The sequence below is a fragment of the Elephantulus edwardii genome, unplaced genomic scaffold (genome assembly GCF_000299155.1).
Source record: "Elephantulus edwardii isolate Elephantulus edwardi_28Jun2011 unplaced genomic scaffold, EleEdw1.0 scaffold00325, whole genome shotgun sequence".
Lineage (NCBI taxonomy): Eukaryota > Metazoa > Chordata > Mammalia > Macroscelidea > Macroscelididae > Elephantulus > Elephantulus edwardii.
This window is the reverse complement of record NW_006400075.1, coordinates 1,527,881-1,553,522: the sequence shown is the minus strand read 5'-3', so window position 1 is coordinate 1,553,522 and position 25,642 is coordinate 1,527,881. Positions and strand designations below refer to the sequence as shown.

General features: G+C 55.1%; 1 protein-coding gene across 1 annotated transcript in view; it reads right to left on the bottom strand.

Annotated features, from left to right (window-relative positions):
* Positions 1–25,642, bottom strand: part of BCR (breakpoint cluster region) — a 75,296-nt gene that overhangs the window by 27,750 nt on the left and 21,904 nt on the right. The window contains exons 2-5 of the mRNA XM_006901408.1: positions 7,818–7,987; positions 5,379–5,483; positions 4,275–4,460; positions 1,050–1,157 (exon numbers count right to left, since the gene is read on the bottom strand). Coding sequence (XP_006901470.1) covers positions 1,050–1,157; positions 4,275–4,460; positions 5,379–5,483; positions 7,818–7,987 — 569 coding nt within the window. The remainder of the gene's footprint in view (positions 1–1,049; positions 1,158–4,274; positions 4,461–5,378; positions 5,484–7,817; positions 7,988–25,642) is intronic.

The following is a 25,642-nucleotide window of genomic DNA, read 5'->3' as shown; positions in this document are numbered from 1 at the left end:
ACCATACAAGGATCAGCACAAATCACAGTTGTCCTGACAGAAACTACCACATGGGGTGTCACCTAGAGTCAGTGACCCTGACAGAAACTTTACTACACAGAGTGTCACTGAGAATTACACACTGACAGAAAACTCAACCATACAAGGGGTCATTGAGAGTCAGTCATCCTGACAGAAACTTGACCACATGAGGTGGCACTGAGAGACACAGTCATCCTGAAAGAAACTTGACCACACAGGGGTCACCGAGAGTGACAGTTGCCCTGACAGAAACTACCAACTGGGCATCATCGAGAGTCACAGTCTCCCTGACAGAAGCTCCACCACATGAGGTGTCACTGAAAGTCACTGTCTCCCTGACAGAAACCACTACACAGGGTGTCACCGAGAGTCATTCATACTGACAGAAATTTGGCAACGTGAGTTGTCACCAAGAATCACAGTCATCCTGACAGAAACTACCACACAGGGTGTCACCAAGAGTCACAGCTGTTCTGACAGAAACTCTACCACACTGGGTGTCACCGGGAGTCACAGTCATCCTGATAGAAACTAGTAAAAGTCCCAGGTGGCAGAAGAGCTTCTCCTCAACTATTAAGCTAACACTTGGGGGTGGGAACCTACACAGTGCAGCACAGCAAGTTCTGCTTAGCTGCTCCCCGTTAGGAAGGCGCCGTGGACAGTTCATGCAGGATCACATTGGGGCTGTAAGCTGGATCACCCCACAGTGATGGTGGTGGTGGAGACACTGCTGGGCTCAGGGAGGCTCTGGGAGACACTCTGCCCAGACCACCGCCAGGCTAGAGCTGCACTCATTCCACATGATGAGGACAGGAGACTCCTGGGACACGGATGGCTGGGACAGGACACCAGGCCACATCCAGGGTACGTAGGAGCAGCTGCTTAGCAAAGCAGACACACCCCCAGAACAGTCACCCATGCCAGGGAGCTGTCACCTGTGCCGGGGGGCTGTCACCTGTCCCCGGGCTCACCCACCCACTCCGCTGGCGCGCGTGGGAGCTGAGGCGCATCGTCACAGCGTGAGGTACCTCCGAGATCTCTGCAAACTGCACGTTGGCCTGGCAGCACTTCTCGGCAGTCTCCATTGCGACACCGTAGTTGTCCACGAAGGCCCGGTACACACCAAGCTGGCTGGCCTACAGGGAGAGGGAAAGACCATGAGGGCCGAGATCTCCACCTTTCTGGGGATCCAGGTCGTGCACCCCACTCTGCAGAGACCCAGGCACTGCAGGGAGCACTCCTGTCAGCTCCCGCCCACCTGCATCCCCCACATGGAGCACACATCTCCCCACAAGTGACAGGTGATGGTGACTCATGGCTTGCCAGGTAAGGCTCCCTCCCGAGCTCATCCCAACCCTCACCACTGCAAACGGTGTCTGCAGCGGAGCTCAAGTTCAAAGTGTCCTCTCTGCGCAGGTGGGGCCAGTGACCCTGAGGGACACAATACCCTGAAGGGTCACCTCCTGGCCACGGCAAAGGGCACGTAGTGTCCCTTCTTTAGGAGCTGGGGACAGTGCAAATGCAGAGGCAGAATCTCCCCTTCCACGTGGTGGACCCTCACGTGTACCCACCACTCCTCTGTCAGTAGAGGCTGCTGTGGGGCTGTGAGCCAAATGGTGTCAGCAGAGTGTCTACATTGAGAGGGACCAGGAAGAAAGTCTGCAGATCTACTTCCAAAACTCAAGCCAGGGAAACCCCGTGGGTTACAACTGTTCGATCTGCAGCTGATAGGGTGGAGGGCCACGGCCAGGGGTCACCACACTAGATTTCTCCTCAGCCTCCTGCCTGGTTCCCTTCTGGGGGATGCATACTGCCTGGACCTCCACCCCAGGTGGTCCTCTGCAAATTCAGGCTTGGGAGGGATGGCAGGCTTGGTGATACCACTCCCAGATGAGGTCGGTGGAAGCAGAAGGTGGCTCTAGAAGGGCCTGGCACCATCACACAAAAACCCCATCTCCACACTCATGTGCATTTACAGAGTGGTACGTTTCTGCAGCTGACAGGGTAGGAAGGTAACCAGCTGCCCATGGACCACCTGGGCTTCTGGGCCTCCCTACCTCAGGGTCTCGGGGTGCAAAAAGGATTCACACTCAAGGGGCACCTCCCTGCCTCACTGTGCCTGTCAACTGATCAGAGCCCTCTCCTGTCCCCTATGCAGGCCACCTCGGGCCTTGACACCACTATAGATCTCTGAGAGAACCTGTGAGGAAGGGCCAGACCAGAACTCCAGGGGCTTAACGCAGCTGTGCTTCCAGAAAGGCCAGGCCAGGCCTTTCTTCCAAGGTGCATCCGGGCAGACTCAACCGTGTCAGTACACAGACAAGCATGGTCACCATCGGCACCCTGAGAATCTCAGACACAAAGGAACCTCAGTTATCAAGAAGATTCCAATGATTTAAGAGTTCTCCCCAGGAGCCAAACACAGACACTAGATTCTCCGAAGAGAGTTGAAGTCATGACCCCACAGTGGTAAAAATCACAAACTGTTTAGCTGGGTGAAGCACCAGAGAGCTCCACACACTCATGGTGACTCCTCTGCACATTTGTGACAAGCGGACAAAAGGACTGAGCTTTAATAGTCTAGCCAGCAGCCCAGGGCCACAAGCACAGGCCCATGGAGGGAGAAGGCAATTTGGGGGCGAGATGCTTGGCCATCACTTGTAGTTTCCAGGGGCTGGAGGATCCCACTGGGCAGCGTCTTTAGACAGCTGGGCTGTCTCTGCTGCATTGTCCAGTGCCCAGAAACATGGGCAGGGACCCCTTCTGTTCCTAGGGCCCCCAGCCCAGCCTCAGTCCTCTTGCGCAGAATTTGTCACAAGGACACCTGCCAAACCAGAGGAACTCTCCGACACACATACAACTACTAAAACAAAAGATTCCAAGGGCTTCTGGAAGGTTTTTCAGAGATGAGCCTGCAAGTGGTAGCTTCTCAGGAAGAACCCGGTCCTCAGGCTGCCTGGGCTGACAGGAGAGCCGCCTCCAAGAGCAACGGAGGCCACTGCTCAAAGAAGAAACGCATCCACGCCAGCCGAGATGAGAGATGAGACTGGAAGAACTGACAAGAGTGGGTGGAAGGAGGGCGAAGCCCAAGTTCTTGTTAGAAACAAAAGCCAGCAGAGCTAAGAGCTCCCCACCTCCTCAAGACGGAGGTGAACCTGTCCAAGATGGCCTTCTGCTGAAAGAGCAGAGGGGCCCAGATAGAAGGCTGCCCAAGGCCCAGGGGCCAACTTCAAGGGACAGAAGAGGTGACAACTGCTCACAAGTAGAGAGGATGAGGGGTGGGGAAGCGAGAATGCCATGAAGGGAACAGGGGAGAACACGAGAGAATGCCAACACACTGTCAGAAAGGCATCAACGCTGCTGGGCAGGCATGAAGACCACACAGGAACCCAACTCACTGTGCAGACCATCACCCCAAAACCAACCAGATGGTATCAAAAGAAAGATATTTATGAGATAGGATGTAATAACAACTAATGTAATTAACAGTGATAAATAAAAACAATGCAGCCTCCTGCTCCCAGCCACGGACAGCAGAAATCAGAGCCAAACCAGCTTGTGTGCCACCCCTTCCCTGCCCTCCTCAGAGCCAGCCCCTGCCAAGGTCCAATTTGCAGGCAGTGCTGGGCAGTGGGAGGGGGAGCCTCGAAGCAGGACCCTGGGCCCTGATGATAGTGGTGGTCAGGTGTGGCAGTGCCAGGAGTACAGTCCGGGTAGCCTGAGGGGGCATGGCTGCAAGGAGAACCCCTATAGTGACACTGGCTCTCAGTTCTGGTGCTGACCACATCTGAAACTGATTGAAGGTGCTGACCATGAGGACCCCCTGGGGATCACCCCGCCTGCACTGCAGGATGCTGATGCCAGCCATCCTGTCCTAGGGGTCAGGGTTGGTGGATCGAGGCTTTGGGTACAGAAATGGAGGCCCAAGTGCAGATTCCTGGGTGGTCTCAGTAGCAGCACCCTCCTAGAGACCCCCCCCCCCGACTCTCAACCTCTGCACCAGGCACACCCATAGCACCTTCCAGGGGCCTCACCTCTCCCTCCACACCCAGGCAGTGGACATGACCACAGTGTTCCACCTCATCCTGCCCTCTGCACCAGGCAGTGGATGCACCCACTGCCAGGCTCCCCGCACTGCCCCCGTCTCAGGCAATGGACATGCCCACTCCCAGGCCCCCTACGCCACCCACACCCTGGGCAGCGGACACGCCCACTCCCAGGCCCCCACCCGAGTGGTGGCTGTGCGGCCTCACCAGCTTCTGGAAGAGGTCACCCACGCGCTGCTGGTGCCCCCACTGCTGCACGCGGGGCAGGAGGGCATCATAGAAGTCGCGGTGGATCTCGTAGAGCTCGGGCACTCTGAAGAAAATGGTCTCGATCTGCTGGCTCGTCAGCACCGGCTGTGAGGTGGTGGCTGCAGCTTTCAGTGGCTTCATGGGCTGGAGAGGGCACAGGTGAGGGGAGCAGGTGAGAATGCACAGGTTGGCGTACACAAGTGAGAAGACAGGTGAGGGGGGCCCGCTGAGAGTGCACACGTGGAGGGAGCAAGTGAGGAGCTATTGGTGAGAGGCGATCAGTTGAGATGGGCAGGTGGTGGTAAGAGTGCACAGGTGAGGGGTGTTCAGGTGAGAGGGAGTTAGGTGAGGGGTGGGAGATTACAGGTGAGAGAGAACCTGGTAAATGGGGTCCAGATGAGAGGTGGGGGGGGGAGCAGGAGAGGAGCTAAAGGTGAGAGAGGACCTACTGATGAGAAAGGACACGTGAAGCAGGCCCAGGTGAGAGGGAGCCAGGTGAGGAGCTACAGGTGAGGGGAAGCTGGGTGAAGGGTTACTAGTCAAAGAACAGGTGAGGGGTTACAGAGGAGACAACTGTTCTGTCAGATGCATGCTGTTGCTATTGTCGGCTGGCCCTGGATCTGTCTGGCTCATGCATACAGAGTGAATGCAGCCAGCCTCGTGCCATGGTCAGCTGAGGACGAGACTGCAGTGACTGCCGGTGTTCAGGGGCTCTCCCCCCTAGATCCTCCTTCCTGCTGTCTTAGTCTGGGAGCTCTGCTAAGATCTGATCCCCATCACCACATGTGAGCTTCCACTGACAGACAGGGGCTGCTGTGTGCGAAGTGCCCTGGTCAGAATCAGATGTGGCCTCCTATGAGGAGATCCAGCAGGGATCCAAGCACACACCTATGACACAGCTGCAGAAGGCACGGTGACATGACCTCAGTGACATGAGCCTGCACCCAAACACTGTGTTAGCCTGAGGGCCTTTGGCCTTAGCGTGAGTCACAAGCGTCCCCAGCCCTAGGGAGGCCAGCCCTGAGGGCTGCCTGTCCCTGAGCCATAGCTCCACCCTCTTACCAGCAGCAGCGCTTCCAGGTGGCTCAAGTACGTCTCCTCACTTGCCAGGATCCCAGACAGCACCCACTTTCTCATCTCCAAGCCCTTTTCCACGTCCAGCTCACCCTGCAGGAGGAAAGAAGCAGCCTCAGTGACCTCACGGTCCAGGGGCCCTTGGAGGCCCCGCCAGGTTCACCAGCACCTACTCAGTCGCTCAATATTGCCTCTTCAAATTCCAGAGGACACCCTTAGGCCGGACATACCCAAAAAGAGGTCATGGGAGTCTCGGCCAGGTAGGCGTCCTCTGCCACTGGTCAAGGAACAGGCATCCTGGGGATTCGGGCCAGGTGGGGCGCCCCCTTTAAGCCGCCTGAGCTCTTGTGTCCACTGTGGTGCCTGCCTTGCTCGGTGCCTCTCTGACAGCTGAGCTGCCCGCCCCTTGGGTAGACACAGGGCCTGGACTTTGACACATAACTTCCTCAACACACACGCCCTGCTGTCACAGATGGGGCACTGAGAACAAGGAATTGACCTTGTACCCAAGAGTACAGTTGAGCACCTGGCATATCCACACAGCAGATGACCTGTGAGCTGACCCCTCCTTCAGACAGCGGGGCCTCTGCTGGGCACCTGCCATGTCCAGAAAGCAGAGCCCAGGCTGGGTCACCTGCAAGGAGGGGCCCCACCCAAAGCCCAGACCTGCCTCACATGCCTAAACTGGGAGTCTCCGGGGGCCTCACAGTCAGGATCCTTTCAGGGGTCACTTTCAATGCACTCCCCCGCTCAACGAGCAGAACAGCTCGCTGGCAACCACCCGTACAGACAAGAGACATGTGCTGATGACGTCAGGGCAGGGCCAGCTGCCCACCTGTAGACATCTAGCCTCAGGAGTGGCGATGGTACTGAAGGCCATAAGACCTGCTTTTGAGTTTCCTCCCTTCCCTGCCACCTGGGCCCTGGTCAGTGGCCAGGCATCCAGTCAGGAGCTGGCCAATGGCACTGACCTGTGCACCTAGCCCTGTGCAAGCTGTCCCACTTGTCATTAGAGGAGGTGCCATGTGGGAGGGTCACCTGGAACAGTCCTGCCTGCTGAGGGACAGCCCTCAGGCCTGGAGGACAGGCCTTTACATCACATCTAGTGTAGGATGGACAGCCAGGAACACTGCTGCACCTCAGTGAGTCTGTGCTGGGAGGGCGGATGGTCCTGGGCACGGCAAGAGTGAGTGGCAGCCCATGCCAGGAAGTGGCGCCTGGGGCTGCAGACCTGTGGTGCGAGGAAGGGACCTTGCTGAGACGGCTCAGCCTGCCAGATCATGCTGTCCTTTTCCACGTCCCAGCCCTGTGGGAGGAGGCCTGACCTGGGTCGGGAGGAGGCATCAGGGGCCAGGCCTGCCCTAGGTACCCTGGCCCACAGGTTCATTGCCCTGAAGCTCAGCTAATCAGGCTACAAAGGGGTCTTGGTCATCAAGTCCCAGCCCGCCTCTCAGACAGGGGGCCTGGCTCTGCGTCCCAACCTGGACCGCCCTGGTCATCCCCTCGGCCATCTGCTCTGCATGGTGTATGTTGAGTGTGTCCCCTGTGAGAGTGCTCCTGTCCCTCTGTGCAGCCACCACTGCCCTGTCAGGGGGGACCTACGTGGTAGAGAGTGATGTCAGAGCCTCCAGACCAAGGGGGCTTGGGAGAAAAGCCTGGACACCTGCTTAACCAAACCAGCTGTGAGAACACTTGGAGGTGCAGCTAGGACACCTCACACACTTGCTGATAAGACAGTTCTGGCCCCAGGTCATGGTGTGGGCAAGCAGGACACAAGGGGCCACTGGCAGCCCCTCGGCCCAAAGTTCCAGCAGGAGGTGACGAAGGACGCAGGGCTAGGAGGGTCTGGCAGCCACTGGCCAGATCCCAGAGCTCTCTTGGCGTCCATTCCAGGGGTACTTCCCCTGGTGTCTGTGACCAGAGATGAGTCAAACAGGAGGGGGAGAGCCCAGTACAGGGAACAGGACACAGAGAGAGGCACTGCTGCAAACAGCGGCCCACAAGTGGACAAAGGGAGCCCATGCCCTCCTGGAGCCTGTCCTGTCTGATGTGAGGGGCTGACCTGAACCGTACCCACCCCAGGCCTATGTCCACTCTGATATGAAGGGCTGATCTGAGCCACGCCCTCTCAGAGCCCGTGTCCACTCTGATGTTAGGAGCTGACCCACGGGTGATGCAGTCCCATAGCCCCATGGTCATAGAAACCACTCTCCCCTAGTTCAGTACCCACAGAGTGGACATGGAAAGAGCAGGGCCATTCAATGAGCTCGTGGTGATAGCTGAGCTGCAGGAACACCCGTATCAGGACAGGGTGCCCCGAGTCCTAGCCTAGCTGCTCAGCTGTGCCCCCTCAGACGTGGGATGAAGGCTGGCCACCACGGGATCCCCAGCACAGCTGTCACGCCGGGAGAAGGGCGCCGCACTCACCCCTCTGCTGGACTCCGAGGCCCCCGTCGCATCCCGGCTGCCGCGGCCTTTGCCCAGGTGTGGGGAGGAGGCGGGCGAGTCATCGATGTAGGGCAGCCCGTCCTGGTGGCGCAGCTCCTCAGCATGGTCAGCGGCGCAGCCGTAGCCGGGTGGCGTCCCGAACGAGGCATCTGTGGGGACAGGGGTGTGGGCATCAGCCATGGAGGAGAGTAACATCTTCAGGCATCCCCCACACCATACTGACCACATCCTAAGGCCCTCCCACCCCACTGAAACAGGTCACCCCCAAACAACGCAGGACCAGGCTTCAAACACACCCTGGGCGTCCACTGTCTTCCCCAGAGGGTCTGATCAGTGTGATTCTACTCCTGGTGCCCATCCCCATGGCATCTGAGGTCAGACATCCCAAGAGGCAGAATCCGCCTCGTTTCTTCTCAGGCCTGGTGGACAGGAATCCCTGATTCTTTGGTTAACCATCTAACACAACCTATCTGCACCACCAGAACTCTTTGTGACAGAAAGGGGACCCCAAATGTTAGGCTCTCATCTCCCTGTTGGGGGACGCAGGCCCTGCTCCCACCCCCATACAGCCACCTCTCCAGCTGGGCTGAGAGAATTCCAGACAGCTTTCCCCACAGAAGAGTACTGAATATCCCATGGACTGCCAAACGAATAAGCAGCTACGTCTTGGAGAAAGTGCAGCCAGAGTGCTCCTGGGAGGCAAAGATGGCAAAGCTTCATCTCACATACTTTGAGTGTGTTGCTAGGAGAGGCTGTTCCTTGGAGAGGGACATCATGCTTGGGAGGGAGGAGGAACAGAGAGAGGAAGATCTTCAAGCAGGTGTACTGACACTGTGACTGCAGCAATGGGCTCGAGTGTGCCAGGAGATTGTGAGGATGGCACAGGACAGGACAGGGGTCAGATCTGTTATTCATACTCGACTCAATACACATAACAACAATCCCCCCCCGCCGCCAGAGTGCTCCCTTCACAAAGGACGAGTGGCCCTTTTCCAACAAGGGCTTCCCAGAAGGCCCTCTCCCCCTGCTGCTTGAGATCGCCTAGTTCCTGGATGGGGACAATGGTTACTCAGCCTTTTGGCTGCTCATCAAAGGGGCAGAGGGTTGTCTTTCTGAAGATGCCACAGAAGAATGGTGTGGGAAACTTCCTTCCCGAAAAGCAGCCTCTGAAACTTTGTGGAGGGCTGTTCTCCCTGACAAGTGTGGGCAGGGGTCTGTAAACCTGAGTCCACTCCACACCAGACAGCAGACCACACTGGCTTCCCTGCAGCTGCTGATGACAGCCTTGTCTTCCTCTGGGGCTGAGTCACATGCCCAAGGCATCTCTGGCCCTTGGCCAGCTTGGCCACTCTATGGTCACTGCAGTGCAGATATCAACTTGCCTAAGCCCAATCTGCTCTGTCCACACTTCTACAGGCACCCACGCACCCCGAGAGGTCCTCCCCAACTCAAGTGGTCACTTCCACCATGAAACATCCCCCACCTGACACTCACACTTCCTGTAGAGATGAACCCAGGGGCCCAGGCCAAGTGGGCATCTTCAGGCTTGCAGAGTCTACCTAGTACTCTTAGTCCTCCCAAATGACCAGCAGCCAGAACCCCCTGGCTGCAGACACCCAGTGACGGCCAGAGAAGGAACAGGGCAGGAGGGGAGGCCTGGGCCCAGAGGGGCTCCCAGAGACCCTGAGAGCAGCCAGGGCCAGCTCAATGTGGGTAGCCACATGACCACAGCCCAAGGGTTTGTACACAGCTGTCACAGAGCTGCCAGCAAGTCCTTGGAGTGGACGTCCTGTGAGCTGGGGTGCTCCTCCCCTGACCCCTAACAAGCTGCAGGCAGGCCCATGGGACCAGCTGCCATGGGCTGACCTGAGCCACAGCAACCTAGGTTGGAGCAAAAGAATGCCACCGTGTCCCATTAAATAATCACCCTGTCCCCACACATAACTCAGTGACATCAAGGTAGAGCTGAGTAGACACCAAACTGATGGGGCACTGCCTGGGCCCACAGCCTCTGGGACTGGGTGGACCAGGAGGTGTGATATCCTCTCGGTTATGTCCATGCCACTCCCATAACAGAGATCCGGCTCTGAACTGCCTCCCTACTACATGCTTCGCAGTAAATCAGAGCTCCCACCATGAGCCACATGGCTCAGTCCTGACTGTGTGCAGGGCCAAGGTGGGCTTTGAGACCCACACCCCGAGCCTGGGGACAGGAGGATCCAGGCAGGAAGGCAGGCCTGCTGGACAAGGACAGCAGGGATCTCTCTCCACATGCCCACAGCTGACCATTGGCCATGTTTATTTACAGATGTAAAAGCTGGCCAGACGGCGCCTTCCGGCAGTGTGGCCAGCTGCAGGGGATGCGTCTACAGAGGACAACGCCCTCGTCATCCGGAAGGCAGGAAGCCCCAGCCATCTGTGGCCTTCCCTCCTGGCTAGACTCCCTGCTGCCTAACGACAAGTGTGGGCTCCTGCTTCCCTCCACCTGGCGTGAAATGAACCATCATAAAGTGACAGGCATGCCAGTGCACGCAACCTGCTCCAGGCTACGATGACCACCTAGATCAACTCCAAGCCCACAGCCCAGTCCCCACTGCTCCCCAGGCAGCCAGGCTTTGCACTTAAAGTTGGACAAGGCCTGGTCAAGGGCCCTTCTGAGCAAACCCGATCTCCCATCTCTCAGTAAGCGGCTGAGCAGGCTCACCCTTTGTGCAGGCAAGGCTGCTGACCCAGCTGGAGCAGGCCTAGGTGCTCTGTCAGGCTGGGCTCTAGTGCGTCCTCCACCCCAGGTGTCCTGACACAGGCAGGGCCTGAGAGACAGGACAGCAAGGGCAGGGGCATGCTAATGAGGATCAGACCCCAAGGTTCTTTCTGCCACTGGATTTTAGGGAAGCTTCTAGAAGGCCTGGACAGCACCACATGCTTGCTGTTGGTTAGACGTCCAGCTGAGAATTCTGCCCAGCAGCTGGCCCTTGCCACCAATGAGGCTACTATAGCGTCAGCTCTGACACTCATGCTGCCAGCTTATCCCGGTGCTGTGGAGGCATCCTCCTTCTGCTGGCCACCTTGACCAGCCAGCATGCCCTTTCTAATGACTGGTCTCTCCTGAAGCCGTGGCCAAGACACGCTCTCTGGCCTCTCAGGAGGGCTGTGCTCCTACCAAGGCTGGCATGCAGGTCAGAGTCCTCCCAGCATCAGGCCAGGCCACAGCCCATCCACTCTCCCTCCTAGACCACTCAGCTCGCCTCTGTCCTGATGTCCTGAAGGGGTCTCTCTTGTTGATCGATGAGCAGCAGACAGTGGTCCCGACTGGAATTACAGGCTAGAAGACACCTCAGACCTAGAGGGGGGCCATGAAGCAAGAGGAGGCCACAAGGGACCCAGGGCCGCACAGGACCAGCAGTTACTATTGCTTAGCCAGGCCTTTATCTGTGGTCACTCCAGAGTGGTGGTCTTCTCTTCCCATCCAACTCTTTCTTCCCAAAAAAAGGCAGGTAGTGTGAGGACCAGGAGGCAGGATGGGTTATCTGCTATGGCCTGGTCACATGGGTTCAGGCCAGGGCCCTGCCCATGTCCTCCTCAACCCTCACGTCTAGGTCTCCCCAAAAGGAATGTGCAGAGCACCAGGAAAGGAGGCTCGGTGTCATGGTCATGGGGTCAAGGAGATTTGTCAACTCAGAAACCAGATGCCCAGTAAGACTCTAATAACCAAAACACAGATGCAATAGCATAAAGACAAAGAATCCATTCAGAATACAGGCAAAGGACTCGCAAAGACATCCCACCAGAAGGAACTGCGAACGGGCCATGCGAACACATCCTATGCCAGTCTCACTGCCATCGAGTCGGAACCACAGCTGACCCTCCGGGTGGGTCCCGAGGCTGTATACCTCCCAGGAAGTCAGTGTTTGTCTTTCTCCCTCAGAGCACTGGAGGAGCCGAACCACCAGAGTGGTGTGGGTTAGCAGCACAACTTCTGACCGAGATGCCAATCGCAGTTAAGACGAGAAACCGTTTCCCTCCCAAAGAGGATGAGCAAGACTGAGAAAACGAAAGCAAACACCACACATCGACGAAGTGAAGAACGCGAAATCCCTATCCACTGCCATGCGTGAGCTCAGCAGGCGTGGCCCGTGGGGGCTGTGCTACCTTTCAGGGGGTTGGAATCCACCAGCTGCTCTGTGAGAGGAACACGGCCAATTTCCTCTTGTGCAATTTACTGTTCTAAAAACCTGCTGTAGGGTCAGCTGTGAGTTGGTTCCAGTGTGATGGTGATAAATTTGGTCTAGAGTGCCCACTGCCAGGGGCACGCAGGACAGGCACTGCAGAAAGGGTGGCAGGACCATGGCAAGATGCTGCAGCTCACACCAATTCCCAGAAGCCAAGATGCCACAAGACACTTGTACCCAGCACTACCTGCGATGGAGAAAGACTGGCTGGGATGTACATGACGACTCTACTCAGGCCATGGCAGAAACAAAGTCCTGATACCTCACGGACAGAAGCTGAGACATGCTGGGTGAAAGAAGCTGACCACAAGAAGACAAAGCATTAACACCGGCATACAAATCTCTGTGCCTCAATTCTCATTTTCTCAGGATATATTCATTCCAGGGACTGGAATAGCTGGGTCATATGGAATTTCTATGTTCAGCTTTCTGATATAGTCACACAATGGAATAGTATGCAGCACGCAGGAACAATCATTTTGCAAATTACTACCTAACATGGGAGGAACTGGAGAGCATTATGCTAAGTGAAGTGACTCCGTTTCATAATGACAAATACTGTACAGGACCTTTATTGTACAGCGTGTACAAGTATCCAAGGGGAGGTGGTGCTTAATAGGGTCGCACAATTTGATGGAGGGAGGGACTGGAAAAGGAAAGGGGAGAGGTCTGGTGTGAAAAACAATGTATATGAACTTTGTATGTAAACCAGTATAAAATAATTTTTTAAAAAAAATTTCAAGCATGTAATTTTGTTTGGTTGTACAATGTAAGGAATTAAGCATATTTATATATGAATTAATTGAAAATTTGGTATAAGAGTACAGTACATAAACATTTGTAAGATTAAAAGAGTTTTGAAGATCAAGAGAGACAAAGGATTAGGAAAGACAAAGGCTTGCGTGGAATTCGATACCAGGAGGCAGCTCTTCTCTGGAGTCCAAGATTAACATTAAAAATAATTTTTAAAAAATAAAGAACGCAGCAAAGCATTGTAGGCCGCTAACGGAGAGGTCCATATTGGCCAGCCGCTTGGCTGGAGAAGGCCAGGCCATCTGCTTGCACGAGTCAGGACTCACTGTCACCGGAGTGGATTCCAAGGTGTGAACCTGAACAGGAGGAGCCTGGTCATCCTGTCCCCTGGGAGCCCCTGGTGGATTAGAAGCAGCAGAGACCAGCAGCCGCATGCCTAACGGCATAACACGCTAAGCCTCCAGCAGCCTGGCCATGCCACCCGCAGCTCTACTCTGTCCTGCAGGCTTGCAGAACCAGCTTGACGGCAGCCGCTCAACAGTCTCAGCCACTGTAAAACACAAATGCACAGACCAGGCATCTTTGTGGTCAGCAGGGCTGGAGAGCCGGGCACAGGGCAGTTCACGGCTTCTGAAGTGGTCTGGGACTCTAACACATCCAGCTTTGTTCTGGTTTCTGGGAGGCAGCCTGCAAACCCTAGGAATGTCCTAGGGACACCAGCTGACACAGAGGCCCTGGTGAGGCAGCGGTGAGGGGGTTATCCCTGCCAGGGACAACTCCAAAGTTTGCACACCCCAACTCAGCCTCTGCTCCAGTAAAGGTGAGTCCGCTGCAGAGGGGTCGAGCCTGACCCACAACAACCTCCACTGGGCCATCCACCTTTGCAGGAGGGGCCTGCCTGTCCTCTCCCCAGAGCAGCTGCGGGCCCCACCTGCCAACATCTGTTTACCAGGCTGGTACACGACTCACGAGGCCACCAGGGCTACATGTTACAGTATGTTTGTTTTCTAACTCTTCAACAAAGAATTCTTAGATCCTTTTCTGGTTCATAAGCTTGATGACTGCATGTTCATACTTTTGTTTGACATGTGCAACCTTTAAACCTTGTTATGACATGGGCACATTACCCTTCTCATGTGAAAAACCAAGCACACCACAAAACAGACTTCTAGAAAAAAAATTTTTTTAGACTTATTTTTCTTAGTGAAAGTTTAAAAATCCTATTAGGTTTCTGGTCAATCATTCATCCACATTTTACTCTACAACAAGAATTAGGATTATTTTAACTAATTACTAGTTATTATAAGGTGTCATTACAATTGACATAATCATCAATATTAAGATAATTAATGCCTGCTCTGCAGGGAGTTAGTTGTACAGCTAACCCAAAGGTAGAGTCAACTTTGAGGGTTCAAATCCCCCAACTGCTCCCTGGGAGAAAGACGGGCAATCTTCTCTTGGAAAACCCAACAGAGTCAGCTATGCACTTGTTCAGACTCGACTACACTAAAAATCAATCCTTGATTGCATATGGCCTTTCCCTTCACCAATTTATCTATTTTCCCATCACTCAATTTCTCTCTTGGTTAATTTTTGCTTTTGTTCCCTTTCTTCCCATCCCTGTTAACCATCCAAGCTGATTCCATCTGTAAACTTTTTCTCTTAGTGGTCATGAACCATAATTATGTCTTTTCGGGCCGATTTACATCACCAAGCATAATCCATTGTAGACCCCTCCATGTGGTGCAGTGTTTGAGGGATTCTGGATTGTTGTTAGTGGCGTGTTCACTTCACTGTGTGAACACACCGGGTTCTCTAGCCATTCATCTGCTGCTGGTCCCTTGGGCTGTCTCCCGCTCTTGGCTGTTGTGAACAGTGCAACAGCAAGCTTGAGCGTGTCAGTTTCTGCCTCAGTTCTCACTTCTTTGGGTTCGACAGCTAGTGATGGGACTGCTCGGTGAAATGGTATTTCTGGTGAAGAGTCATCTGGACAGCACTACCCCCTGGGTCCTGTGCTGATGAGGACCATCCTGAGAAGGGAGATGCCCAGGCACTAAAGCCTCTACCCGCCCCAAGGGACTGGCTCTGGGCCAGCACCAGGCTAGTCCACAACCGCAGCCCTGACCCAGAGATCTGTGTCATGGAGAGGTCCATCAACTCAGAGGGCAGCCTGTGCTGGGCAGCCTGGTCAGCTCTACTGATGACCGCCAAGGCAGCTGCAGCCACAGATCAGGTGGCAGGGCTGCAAGCTGTCCTGTCAGCATGACAGAGAAGACACTGCCCAGCCCTGCCTTGCACCATCAGCTTCAGCTCAGGCTGCTGCCACCTCAGGTTCATGGGCTGATTCTCAGTGGATTGCCAGGACTTTGTTTCTAGTCTCTTTTACTCTAGAGCTCTGTTGGAATCTGCTCAGCACTGCAACAAATGTCTGCACGCAGGTGGCCCACGGCTCCTGCCAGGGAGGTGAGAACTCCATCTGTCACCGTCCCCCACGGATTAGCTTTGTGATCTCAAAATCTGGGCCCCCTCCAGGCAGAGCCAGGTGAGGAAGATGAGGAGGGGGACAGCGGAGACCCTTGCCAGGCCTGGGTGTGTGGACATGATTGAAGATTGGACCGGACATAGTAGCAGATAAATGAGCCCAGTCACTATTGGGGACTGAGTGGCTGGGAGTGCGGCCAAGCAAGTCTCAAAGACAATCATCCATGTCCATGGCCTCCCTGCCCGGACATTCAGGATCTGCTCGACCACTCACCACAACAAAGGACAGGACAAGCTAGGAGACACAGACCCACCCCCACAATACAGGACAGGACAATCTGGAGGATGTAGACTCAGGGTCCCACTTCACCCATCCACTTTCCTTCCAGTAATATGGGGGCAGAGGTGCTCTCCCTATGGGGTAAACACCAGGACCTTTTTTAAAAAAAGTTTTTATTGTATTATTTTTACATGTACTGTCAAATCAGGTCTGACTGGTATAGGAGGAGATTGCCCCCTCCTTTTCCAGCAGAGCATCTGGTGGATTTGAACCACGTACCACTGGGATTGCAGTGCAGCGTCTTGCCACTAGGCCACCAGAGCTCCCTCAGAACCATTCAATGTGATTGCTGGGGGCTGGGTTTTTCATATTTCACCCATGTCCACTGATCAGCCTCTCTTCCAGACACTTGCAGAGCTAGCCTGCAGGCTTCTATCGGGGAATAAGACCCCCAAACTCTCAAAGAAGGAACCCAGAGCTCAGCTGGGGACACGATGGGGTACACAGGGTCAGGCACAGGAGAGTGTCCTGGAAGGACAGGATTGGAGGACAAGGGAAATGTGTCCTGGGTGGACAGATCTGGGGATGGGGAGGGGTTTCCTGGGTGGACATGGTTGGGGACATGGAGGGGTGTCCTAGATGGAAAGGGTTGGGGACATGGAGGAATATCCTGGGTGGACACCAATGTAGAAGAGTTGTCCTCGACACATAGGATGATGTCATCAGCTGAGGTCCCCTAGCAGCCAACCCCCAACACTGTGCAGAAGAATTCTAACCTACACATGGGAGGACGTAAGTAGCCAGGGTTCCCCAGCAGCCCCCACCCCTGGTGTAGCAGTTCTCTGCCAACACGCGGGATGACATCATGAGCTGGTATCCCCCAGCAGGTGCTCCCCATGCAGGAGAGTTCTCTGCCAACACATGGGATGATGTCATAAGCTGGAGTTTCCCAGCAGCACCTGACTCACCAGCGCCCCACAGCCTCCTGTCAGTCCCCCACTGGGAAGGTATATTCTAAAAGCACAGGGCAGCTGGGAGCGAAATCGGCTCAGCTGCTGTCACTGCGTGGTGTGGCATCAGCACAGCCACAGCCGTAAGGTGGGAGGGTCGTGTCCACCCTCGCATGGGCTAGCCATTGGCCACAAGAGTGCAGTTCTGCCCAGGCCCACACGGGGTCGCCCTGCATCAGGATGGGGCTGGCCTCTTAAGGGCCTCAGATGCAATGGCCACAGCTGAGGCAGCCAGAAAGGATGTGAGTGCAGACGGTGGACATGCCCAGTTCCTGACATGAAACTTGACACTGCTGTGGGAATTATCACCCACGGTGATAATCCCAGCTTGTCATCAGCAGTGTGACAGCCAGCCTGCCAGTTCCCAGCCTGTGTCCCTGGGCCCATGAGAGAGGAGAGGCCTGCACACTAGCACTGGCCCAATAGACACAAAGCCACACGGCTGCCCAATATCCACCTAGCACTGCTTGCCACCTGCCAGCTCACTGGGTGGCAGGTCTGGTGAGGACCAGGGCCATGTGGAATTCCCTATGTGCCTCTGGGAAACTCAAGGTCCCCAGAGTTAGGTCTGCACCTGGGGGAGCATCCACCATGCAGCCCCAGTGAGGGGGCTGGGCAGGCAGGTAGACATGAGGAAGGCTTCCAGAAGGACCACAGCCCTCGGTGGCATCTGACGCAGCTCTCGGCCAGATGGCACCTGTCCCAGAAAAACTCAAGGTGGTGGAACAAGGCTCAGCTGGTCACCTGGCCAGGACTAATACTCAGGACTAGCATGTGGCTAGCCCTTAGGCCCTGCTCCAGCCTGTCCCCCACCTCCAAGGAACAGGTGTCCACACACCCTGCTCTGGCCTATCCTGTTCCTCACCTCCAGGAAACGCTGGCCACATGCCTTGCTCTGGCCTGGCCTGTCCCCTATGTCCAGAGAGCTCTGCCCACAGGCCCTGCTCCAGCCCGTTTAGTCCCCTATCTGCAGGGAGCGCTGCCCACATGACTGCTCTGAACTGGCCCCCATGTCCAGAGATCTATGTCCACATGCCCTGCTAGCCTGGCTCTCCAACTTCAAAGAGCTCTGTCCCCTACCTCCAGGGACTGCTGTCCACAAGCCCTGCTGGGGCTGTCATGTCTCCTCACCTCCAGAAGCACCAGCTCAGCATACAGCAGGTGCCAGATCCCTCAAACCTCGAGACAGGAAATCCTGCCTCACAGCGGTCCTGGACACCAGCACCCCAAACCCCAACACGCATGCTCCTGTCCTATCAAAAGAGGCAGTGGGTCAATGACAGAATTCTCCCCTTCCACACGGGAGACGCAGGTTCAATTCCCTGCCAGTGCCCCTCAGTCCTTGTGAGCTGAGTCTGAGTGATGCCATGATGCTGGGCAGGGGAGCTTCCAGGCATAATGCCACAGTGTGTGTGCACTTGGCACGTGTGCAGTCTTGACACAGGTGTGTGTGTGTGTGCACTGCCTGGCTGTAAACATACAAGATGATGGTGTATATGCGCCCACAGGGTATGTCCCTGTATGTGTGTATGTATGTGTCTATGCACATGTCTGTGCATGTGTATGAAGACAGGGCCTGTATGTCTACAGGATGGTGTGTGTGCTAACAGCTGTGAGCATGCAAGATGGTGTATGCGTGCCCACAGTGTGTATGTGTGTGCGCAAATGGCTGTGAGCACACAAAATGATGCCTGCGTGTCCACAGGACGTGTGTGTGTGTAAATGGCTGCAAGCATGCAAATTGGTGTGTGCGTGTCCACGGGTGTGCGCATGTGCAAATGGCTATCAGCATGCAAGATGATGGTATCTCTGAGTGTGTAAATGGCTGTGAGCATGCAAGATGATGGTGTCTGCGTGTCAACGGGGTGGGTGTGGGTGGGAGGTGTGTGTGCACATGCATATGGCTGTAAGCACGCACTAAGACGGTGTCTGCGTGTCCACAGGGTGTGCACTTGTATGTGTGTGTGAGTGAAGATGGTGCCTGTGTGAGTTCACACTCTCACCAGAGGTAACCCTCGCCCCCTTCAGTCCAGAAGCCCCAACGTTACCCAGGAACCCCATAGGAACTCCAGACACTCCCACGGGGCACCGCTCAAGCTTCCAGCACACTGAACACACCTGCATTCCAGTGCGGATTCTGAGTTATTTTAGTGGACAAATGCTCCCATCCTGTGGGCCCACAATTATGTCCACAGGGTCCCACTGGTATATTTGAGGTTATTTTAGCCACGCGTCATATACCACCCATTGAGAAGACCCACAATCGTATCCAAGGGACCTCCACTGGCAGATTCCCAGAGGTGAACTGGCCCCATCAGAACCATAAGCACCACAACCTGCAGGTGGGGTGTTCATTGGGACCTGTGCCTCCTATAAAGAGTTAGCAAAGTCTAACATACAAACACCCACCGGGGAAGCCAGATCTGGCCGGCCCTGATCCCGCTCCCCTCCCGTTTTCCTGTACACCATGTGGAAAGGCCAGATAAACGCTGTGCCCGCCAGTGGCCAGGATGAGGGCGGCTCCATCACACCATGCCAGCATGGTCCTGCAGCAGGAAGGGGAAGGGCAGCGTGGGAACGGGGCTCACGCGAATGTGCAGGGGGCATGTGGGGAAAGTCACTGGGACCCGGGGGCCCAAACCCCAGGGCAGGCCTCACCCACCCAGCAGGCGTGTTCCTCCCTGTGAGCCTTGACGGCCAGCACTGGACACAGTCCCCCCTCCTGGCCTCACCATGTTCTCAGCCCTGTCATGTTTGGAGGCCGGCTCATGAGCTGTGCAGTCTGTTCAGAGCACAGGACAGCAGACTGGCAGCTGTTTGAGAGAGGGAACCCCTCATGACACGTGTACATGGGTTATGGTGTGGACATGGACACACACAGATACACATGCTGGCACATTCATACAGATGTGTAGGTACACACACGAGGCTGCCTGTGCCCACTCTACACACAGGGGCCAGCTCCCTGCTCATCACTCTCTAACCCTTGTTCATCAGAGCATGGTCATGTGGCCCTGAGAGACCAGGCAGGCCAGAGGCTGAGTCACTCCCATTGTGGGGAGAGGAGCCGTCCCACTCACGTGGTCATACCCGCAGGTCAGTGCACCAGCAGCGGCTCCACGCCTCCAACATGCGTCCTCTGATCTTCATAGAATCTCCATTTGTCCTCCATGAGGTCTGCCCCATGCCACCTGGGCAGCACCTGTGTGAACCCTCCCACACATGAGGCCTGTGACAGGTGGGGTGACCCTGCCGTTCCCCACCACCTGCATGTGGGGCCTGTGTTGTGTGGTGTGACCCCGCTGTCCACCTGCACCAACAACATGGGGCCTATAACATGTGGGGTGACCCTACAATCCCCCTCCACCTGCACAATGCCTGTGTCTGGCTCTCAGGTCCTAGCAGCAGCCTCTGCCCGTCCACCCCTTCCCCGGCATCGGCCAAGCATCTGCCACATTCCCGATAAGTCTTGGGGCATTATGAGGTGGCACCTAGGCCTCGGGGATCTTGTTTTGGGGACAGCACCAGGCTGTCTGCATGGTCCTGAGAAGTGAGCTCCCTTTACCCAGAGGGGAGACCTCTGTCCCTGACAGAAGCCCAGGCCTCCAGCCAGGCCTCTCCACGTCCACCCTCAGCATCAAGGCCATCCCCTTCCCTGTTAGGTTATGGTGGGGAGGCCTAGCAGGCACACACCCAACATGGACCTGTGACCTTGGGCAGTCGGGGAGATCAGCTCACCACCAGGAGGACAGGGGCCACCACCACAGCTCCTGGGGGCAAATGTGCTCTGAGGGCCCACCATGTACCCTCCTCTGGGGGCCATGTTCCCAGAAGCCTGAAGGGACAGAGCGCGCAGTGATGTAGCCCTGTCCTGCCTGTGGAGCACACACGTCCACATGGGGCTCAGTCACACAGCTGGGCAGTGCACACCAGCCTGGCCAGTCAGTCGAGGGCTGAGAGGCTGGAGGGGGCCACATGCACCTTTCCACGGCTATCTGCAGTGCACAGCACTCACTGCTCTCTGGTCATCCCCACACCCTGTGTTATTTTTAACCGATTATGTTTCCTGTTTTTACTGCTCAGCCGCCCGGCCCTCTGTCCACTCGTCATCAAGGTTGTGGGAGGTGGGATGGCAGGGCCAGGGTCCTGATAAGGATTAACCACCAGCTGGCCACTCTACCAGGGCCAGGGCCGCTCAGCAGGTAAAAGGCAGGTGTCCATTACAGCTACCCATGGCTGCACGTATTGAAGAACTGACCTGGACAGCCATCGGTGTGGGGAGTGGGGGCAGTAAGAGACTCACCAGGTCAAGTAACCGGCCTGGCCGCTCACACGCAATACGGACAAGCCCATTGCTCCTCGATGCCCACAACAGTCAGGCCAGGCTTCCAGCTCTGCAGTCTCAGGGGACAGCTTCCCCCACTCCCTCACTCGGACATGCTCCAGAGAGTCTGTGTACACAGGAGCTCCGCTGTACTTAAAGAGAAGGTTGAACCTCAGGGCAGAGGGACACCAGCTGCTGGGCACCCCACATGCCAGGCACTGTCAGGGAACCTTCCAGATGCCCACAAGACCCTTCCTCCCCAAGATGTGGAGAACACCAGCTCCAAGTGCCCTGGGCCTGTGGAAACTTCCAGAGTGCTCATGTGATTCCCACAAGAGGAGGGGAAGCAATAAGCTCTGAGAGATCCCTACAAGGAGGAGCAGACCCAGCCTCCAGCTCCCAGGGTACCCTACTATATACAGGCCCTTCCAGATTCCCAAAATATACTTCTTGCTATCCCCCATTAAGGCCACAGATCAAATGTACCCCACTACATGCACCCACCACCAGAGTGTCTCCTTCACATACCTTTACTGCCCTATATTCCTCACTGATGCCACAGCTCCAAGTATACCCCACTACACATACAGCCACATCAGGGATTGCCCCAGTATACTCCTACTGCCCTGCATCCCCAGAGCACCTTACTACACCCACACCCTACCAGGGATCCTCTGACAAACCCCATCTGCCTTGCATCCCTCAGTGAGGCCACATCTCTGAGAGTACCCCACTACAAATAAATCCCATAAGTGACCCTCGGGTGTAATCCTCTACAGTCCTGCATCCCCCGTTGAGCCTACAGAGTCAAATGTACCCCATATTCACATATGACCAGCCAGAGCCCCTCACAAAACTCTACTGCCCTGCTTCCTCACTGAGGCCACAGCTTCTGGTGCACCCCGCTACTTACATGCCCCCCATGGTCCCACTCCTTCACATCCTACACACAGAGCACAACATAGTGTAAATAGCTCTCATAAAGAACACACGTGGAGACAGAGGCAGTCCTCATAAAGAGCACGACGTGGACACGGAGACGGCCCTCACTCAGAGCATGACGTGGACGCGGGGACGGCCCTCACCCAGAACACACAGAATCCCTGGTGTCTGCTGTCACTATCAGCAGGGCACCCTCCTAAAGACAATGAAACTTGAGCATGAGCCACAAAAACCAGTCTCATCCCCAAACCTGGAGAAGTACTGAGGTTTCAATGAAAATGTCCCTCTGTTTCTCTCTGTAATTTCGACTTTCCTCAACACAGCAGAACTAATGTGGGTGTTGCTAGAATCACTCAGATCTTCGCGGCTGCATCTGCTGCAGCACATCACAGCTGTAGAAGGTCCCTTTTCCTCTCTCTATTCTAGAGGAACAATGGTGTCCTGGTGGTAAGGAACTGTGCTGCAATCCCAAAGATATATGGTGCAAATCTACTGCTGCTCTGTGGAAGGATGGGCAATATCCTCCTGTACGATTCACTACCTCTGAAAATCTACTGGAGGTTCAACTATGGGTGTTTCAGACTCAATGGTAAACAACAACACTACTACTCTGATGGAGATATGTCCATAACACATGCAATGTCAATGCTTTCATAGGTACAAGACTAGGACAGTTATTATAATTCCCAGTGGTGGCATCAAATGGATTTCATCTTAACACCAAGAAAACAAAAATCCTCACCACTGGGCCAATGGCAACATCATGACAGATGAAGGGAGAAAAGGTTGAAGTTGTCAACAATTTCATCTTGTAATTTCATCCACAATCAGTCCCAACAGTCAAGAAACTAAAGTGTTACATGGGGCAAATATGTTGTCAAAGACCTATCCAAGGAGTCATGGAGCAATGATGTAAGTTTAAGGACTAAGGTGCACCTGATTCAGGCCATGGTCTTTTCAGTTATTTGCTATCCATTTCAAAGTTGAACAATAACTAAGGATGACAAAGAAGAATTGATGCCATTGAGTTGTGATGTTGGAGAAGAGTACCAAATATCCCATGGTCTGCTAAAAGAGCAATGAAATATGTCTTGGAAAAAGGAAAATCCAGTGCTCCATGAAGGCAAGGATGGTGAAGTTTTGTCTCATATTTTTTTGGCCATTCCTTAGAGAAAAACATCATAGTAGGAAAGGTGGAGGGTCAGCAAAAGAGTGGAAGACCCTCAACCAGTGGATTGTCACAGTGATTGCAGCACTGGGCTCAAGTGAATCAGAGATGGTGAGCATGGGACAGGATAGGAAAGGGTTTTTGGATCTGTTGTTCATAGGGTCCTATGAGTCACAGTGGACTTGATCGCCCTAAACCACTAGGAAACATAAAAGATGGAGAAAAGATTGAGATTGCAAATGATTTTGTTTTGCTTGGATCAACAAACAACACCATTGGTACCAGCAGTCCTAAGATAAAGATGTATGTAGTGCTTTGGGCAAGTCCACTCCAGGGATCTCTCAAAAATACTGAAGAATAAATACTGAAAAACAATGATGTCAGTTTAAAGACTAAAGTGTGCCTGGTTCAGGCCATCCTCTTTCAATTACTTGTTGTGCATCTGACAGAAGATTAACTGATGATTTTGAGCTGTGATGGAGAAGTTGTTTTTGTTGTTAAGTGCCGTCGAGACACAGGGTTAGGCGACTCATAGCGACCCTATGAAGGAGAGTCCTCGACGCTTGGGTCCCTTTCCTCCTCGCTCCAGGTTCATAGGGTTTCCGGAGGCAAGCTTTTACGGAAGTGGATGCCACTCCTCCTTCCAAGTGATGGAGAAGAGTACTGAATATTTTGGACTGCCGAAAGAACCAACAGCTATGTCTTGAAGAAAGTGGAACCAGAGTGCTTCTTAGAGGCAAGAATAGTGAAACGTCATCTCTCATACTACGGACATGTTGCTAGGAGAGGGTATTTCTTGGAAAAAGTCATCATAATTGGAAAGGTGGAGAGTTAGCTAGAGAGCGGAAGACCCCCATCAAGATAGACTGACATAATGACTGCAGCAATGGGCTCAAGTGTACCGGAAATGGTGAGGCTGGCACAGCAGAGAACAGGGTTCAGATCTGTTGTTCATAGGGCTTCTGAGTAGACGCGACTCAATGGCACCTAACAACCACTACGACCACTATCACCACCATGTTTAGTAGGCACCCAACATCCCCACTGGTTTCCAGGGTCTGAGTTTACAGAATCAGTGAGGCCTACCTTACAAAATATCTCTGGGTGGACTCAAACCTCTCACCTGTGAGCTGCTGAAGGTATTAACAATCAGTACTCCAAAAAGGGACTCCTAATCTCCCTACTGTCTGAGGGCCCCAAGGTAAGATCTACTCCTGGCCAAGGTGTGGCTTCCAAGCTCTGCCCAGGTAAAGCCCTGCCTACAGGAAGCCCAGCCCTGCTGGCCCTGTTCCACCCCAGTGACAGTGGAGAGCGCCAAAACCCTGTCAGCCTTCCCTCTGACCTGTCCAGGCTGGCTAGCCCTGGGAAGGCCTTGCCCTCATCATGGACAGATGACAGGGCAATGCCCTGCACCAACCTTCACTGCGGTAGCATCTGCCCCACGGCACAATCTGGCAGTGCCCTGTGCCAACCCTCACTGTGGCAGTGTCCACACCAGGGCGCACTGTGGAAGTGCCGTGCACGACCAGCACTGTGGTGGCATCCCCCCGGGGCACACTGTGGCAGTGTCCTGCACCAACCGCACTCTGGTGGTGTCTGCCCTGGCCAGCACTGTCTCAGGCCCTGCACTTCCTGGAACAGTGACTCAGGTTCTCTTGGCAGAGTCCTGGCAGCAAATAGGCCAGAGGCCCTTTTCCAAGAACTCCCGCCCTCTTTATCAGTCACCTGCTACATTCCACAGCACTGTGCTCACCACACAGCCAGCCCTGCCTCTGTTGAGAGCATGAGCGCTGGGAGTTCATAGGGAAAGGCCTGAGCACAGAAGCAAATGCTCAGCAGACAGGGAAAGGCCTGAGAACAGAAGCAAATTGCCGTACATCTGGCCTCTGGGCACAGACTACAGGCTGAGCTGACCACAAAGGTTCCCCTCCCTGGGACCTAACCTGCCGGGTGGTGGGGCCCAGTCAAGGCCCACAGCAGCTTCCTGGGTGGAAGGTCTGGGACAGAACATCTTCCTACCTGAGGGCAGATGCTGTCTTCTCCAACAAACAGAAAGCTAGCTAGCTGCACTAGTGTGCAGGCAGGGATGCAAGTTGGAGGGGGCAGGGCAGGAAAGGTGGAGGGGCCTGGAGCAGGGAGGGTGGAGGGTCAGGGCAGGCAGGGCGGAAGGGCAGGGAGTAGGCAAGGTGGAGGGGCCTGCAGTGTGGAGTGGTTGGGAGCAGGCAAGGTGGAGGGCTAGTGGAGGGGGCCAGGGGCAGGCAAGGAAAAGGGGCTAGGTGCAGGCAGGGTTGGGGGGCTGGAGGGCATGCAGGGTAGAGGGCAATGAGGGGGTAGGTAGAGTGGAGGGGCGGGGGGAAGCCAGAGTGGAGGAGCGGGGACAGGTAAGGTGCAAGGACTGGGAGCAGGCCAAGGTGGAGGGATGGGGGAGGGCCAGGGGCAGGAAAGGTGGAGGGGCCAGGGGCAGATGGCATGGGGGACTGGAGGGCAGGAAGGGCAGAAGGTGATGGGGAAGACAGGCAGAGTGGAGGGGCAGAGAAGCAGGCAAGGTGGAGGGTTCAAGGAGAGGCAGGGTGGAGGGGCTGGCGCAGGCAGGGAGTAGGGGCTGGGCCCCAGCTCC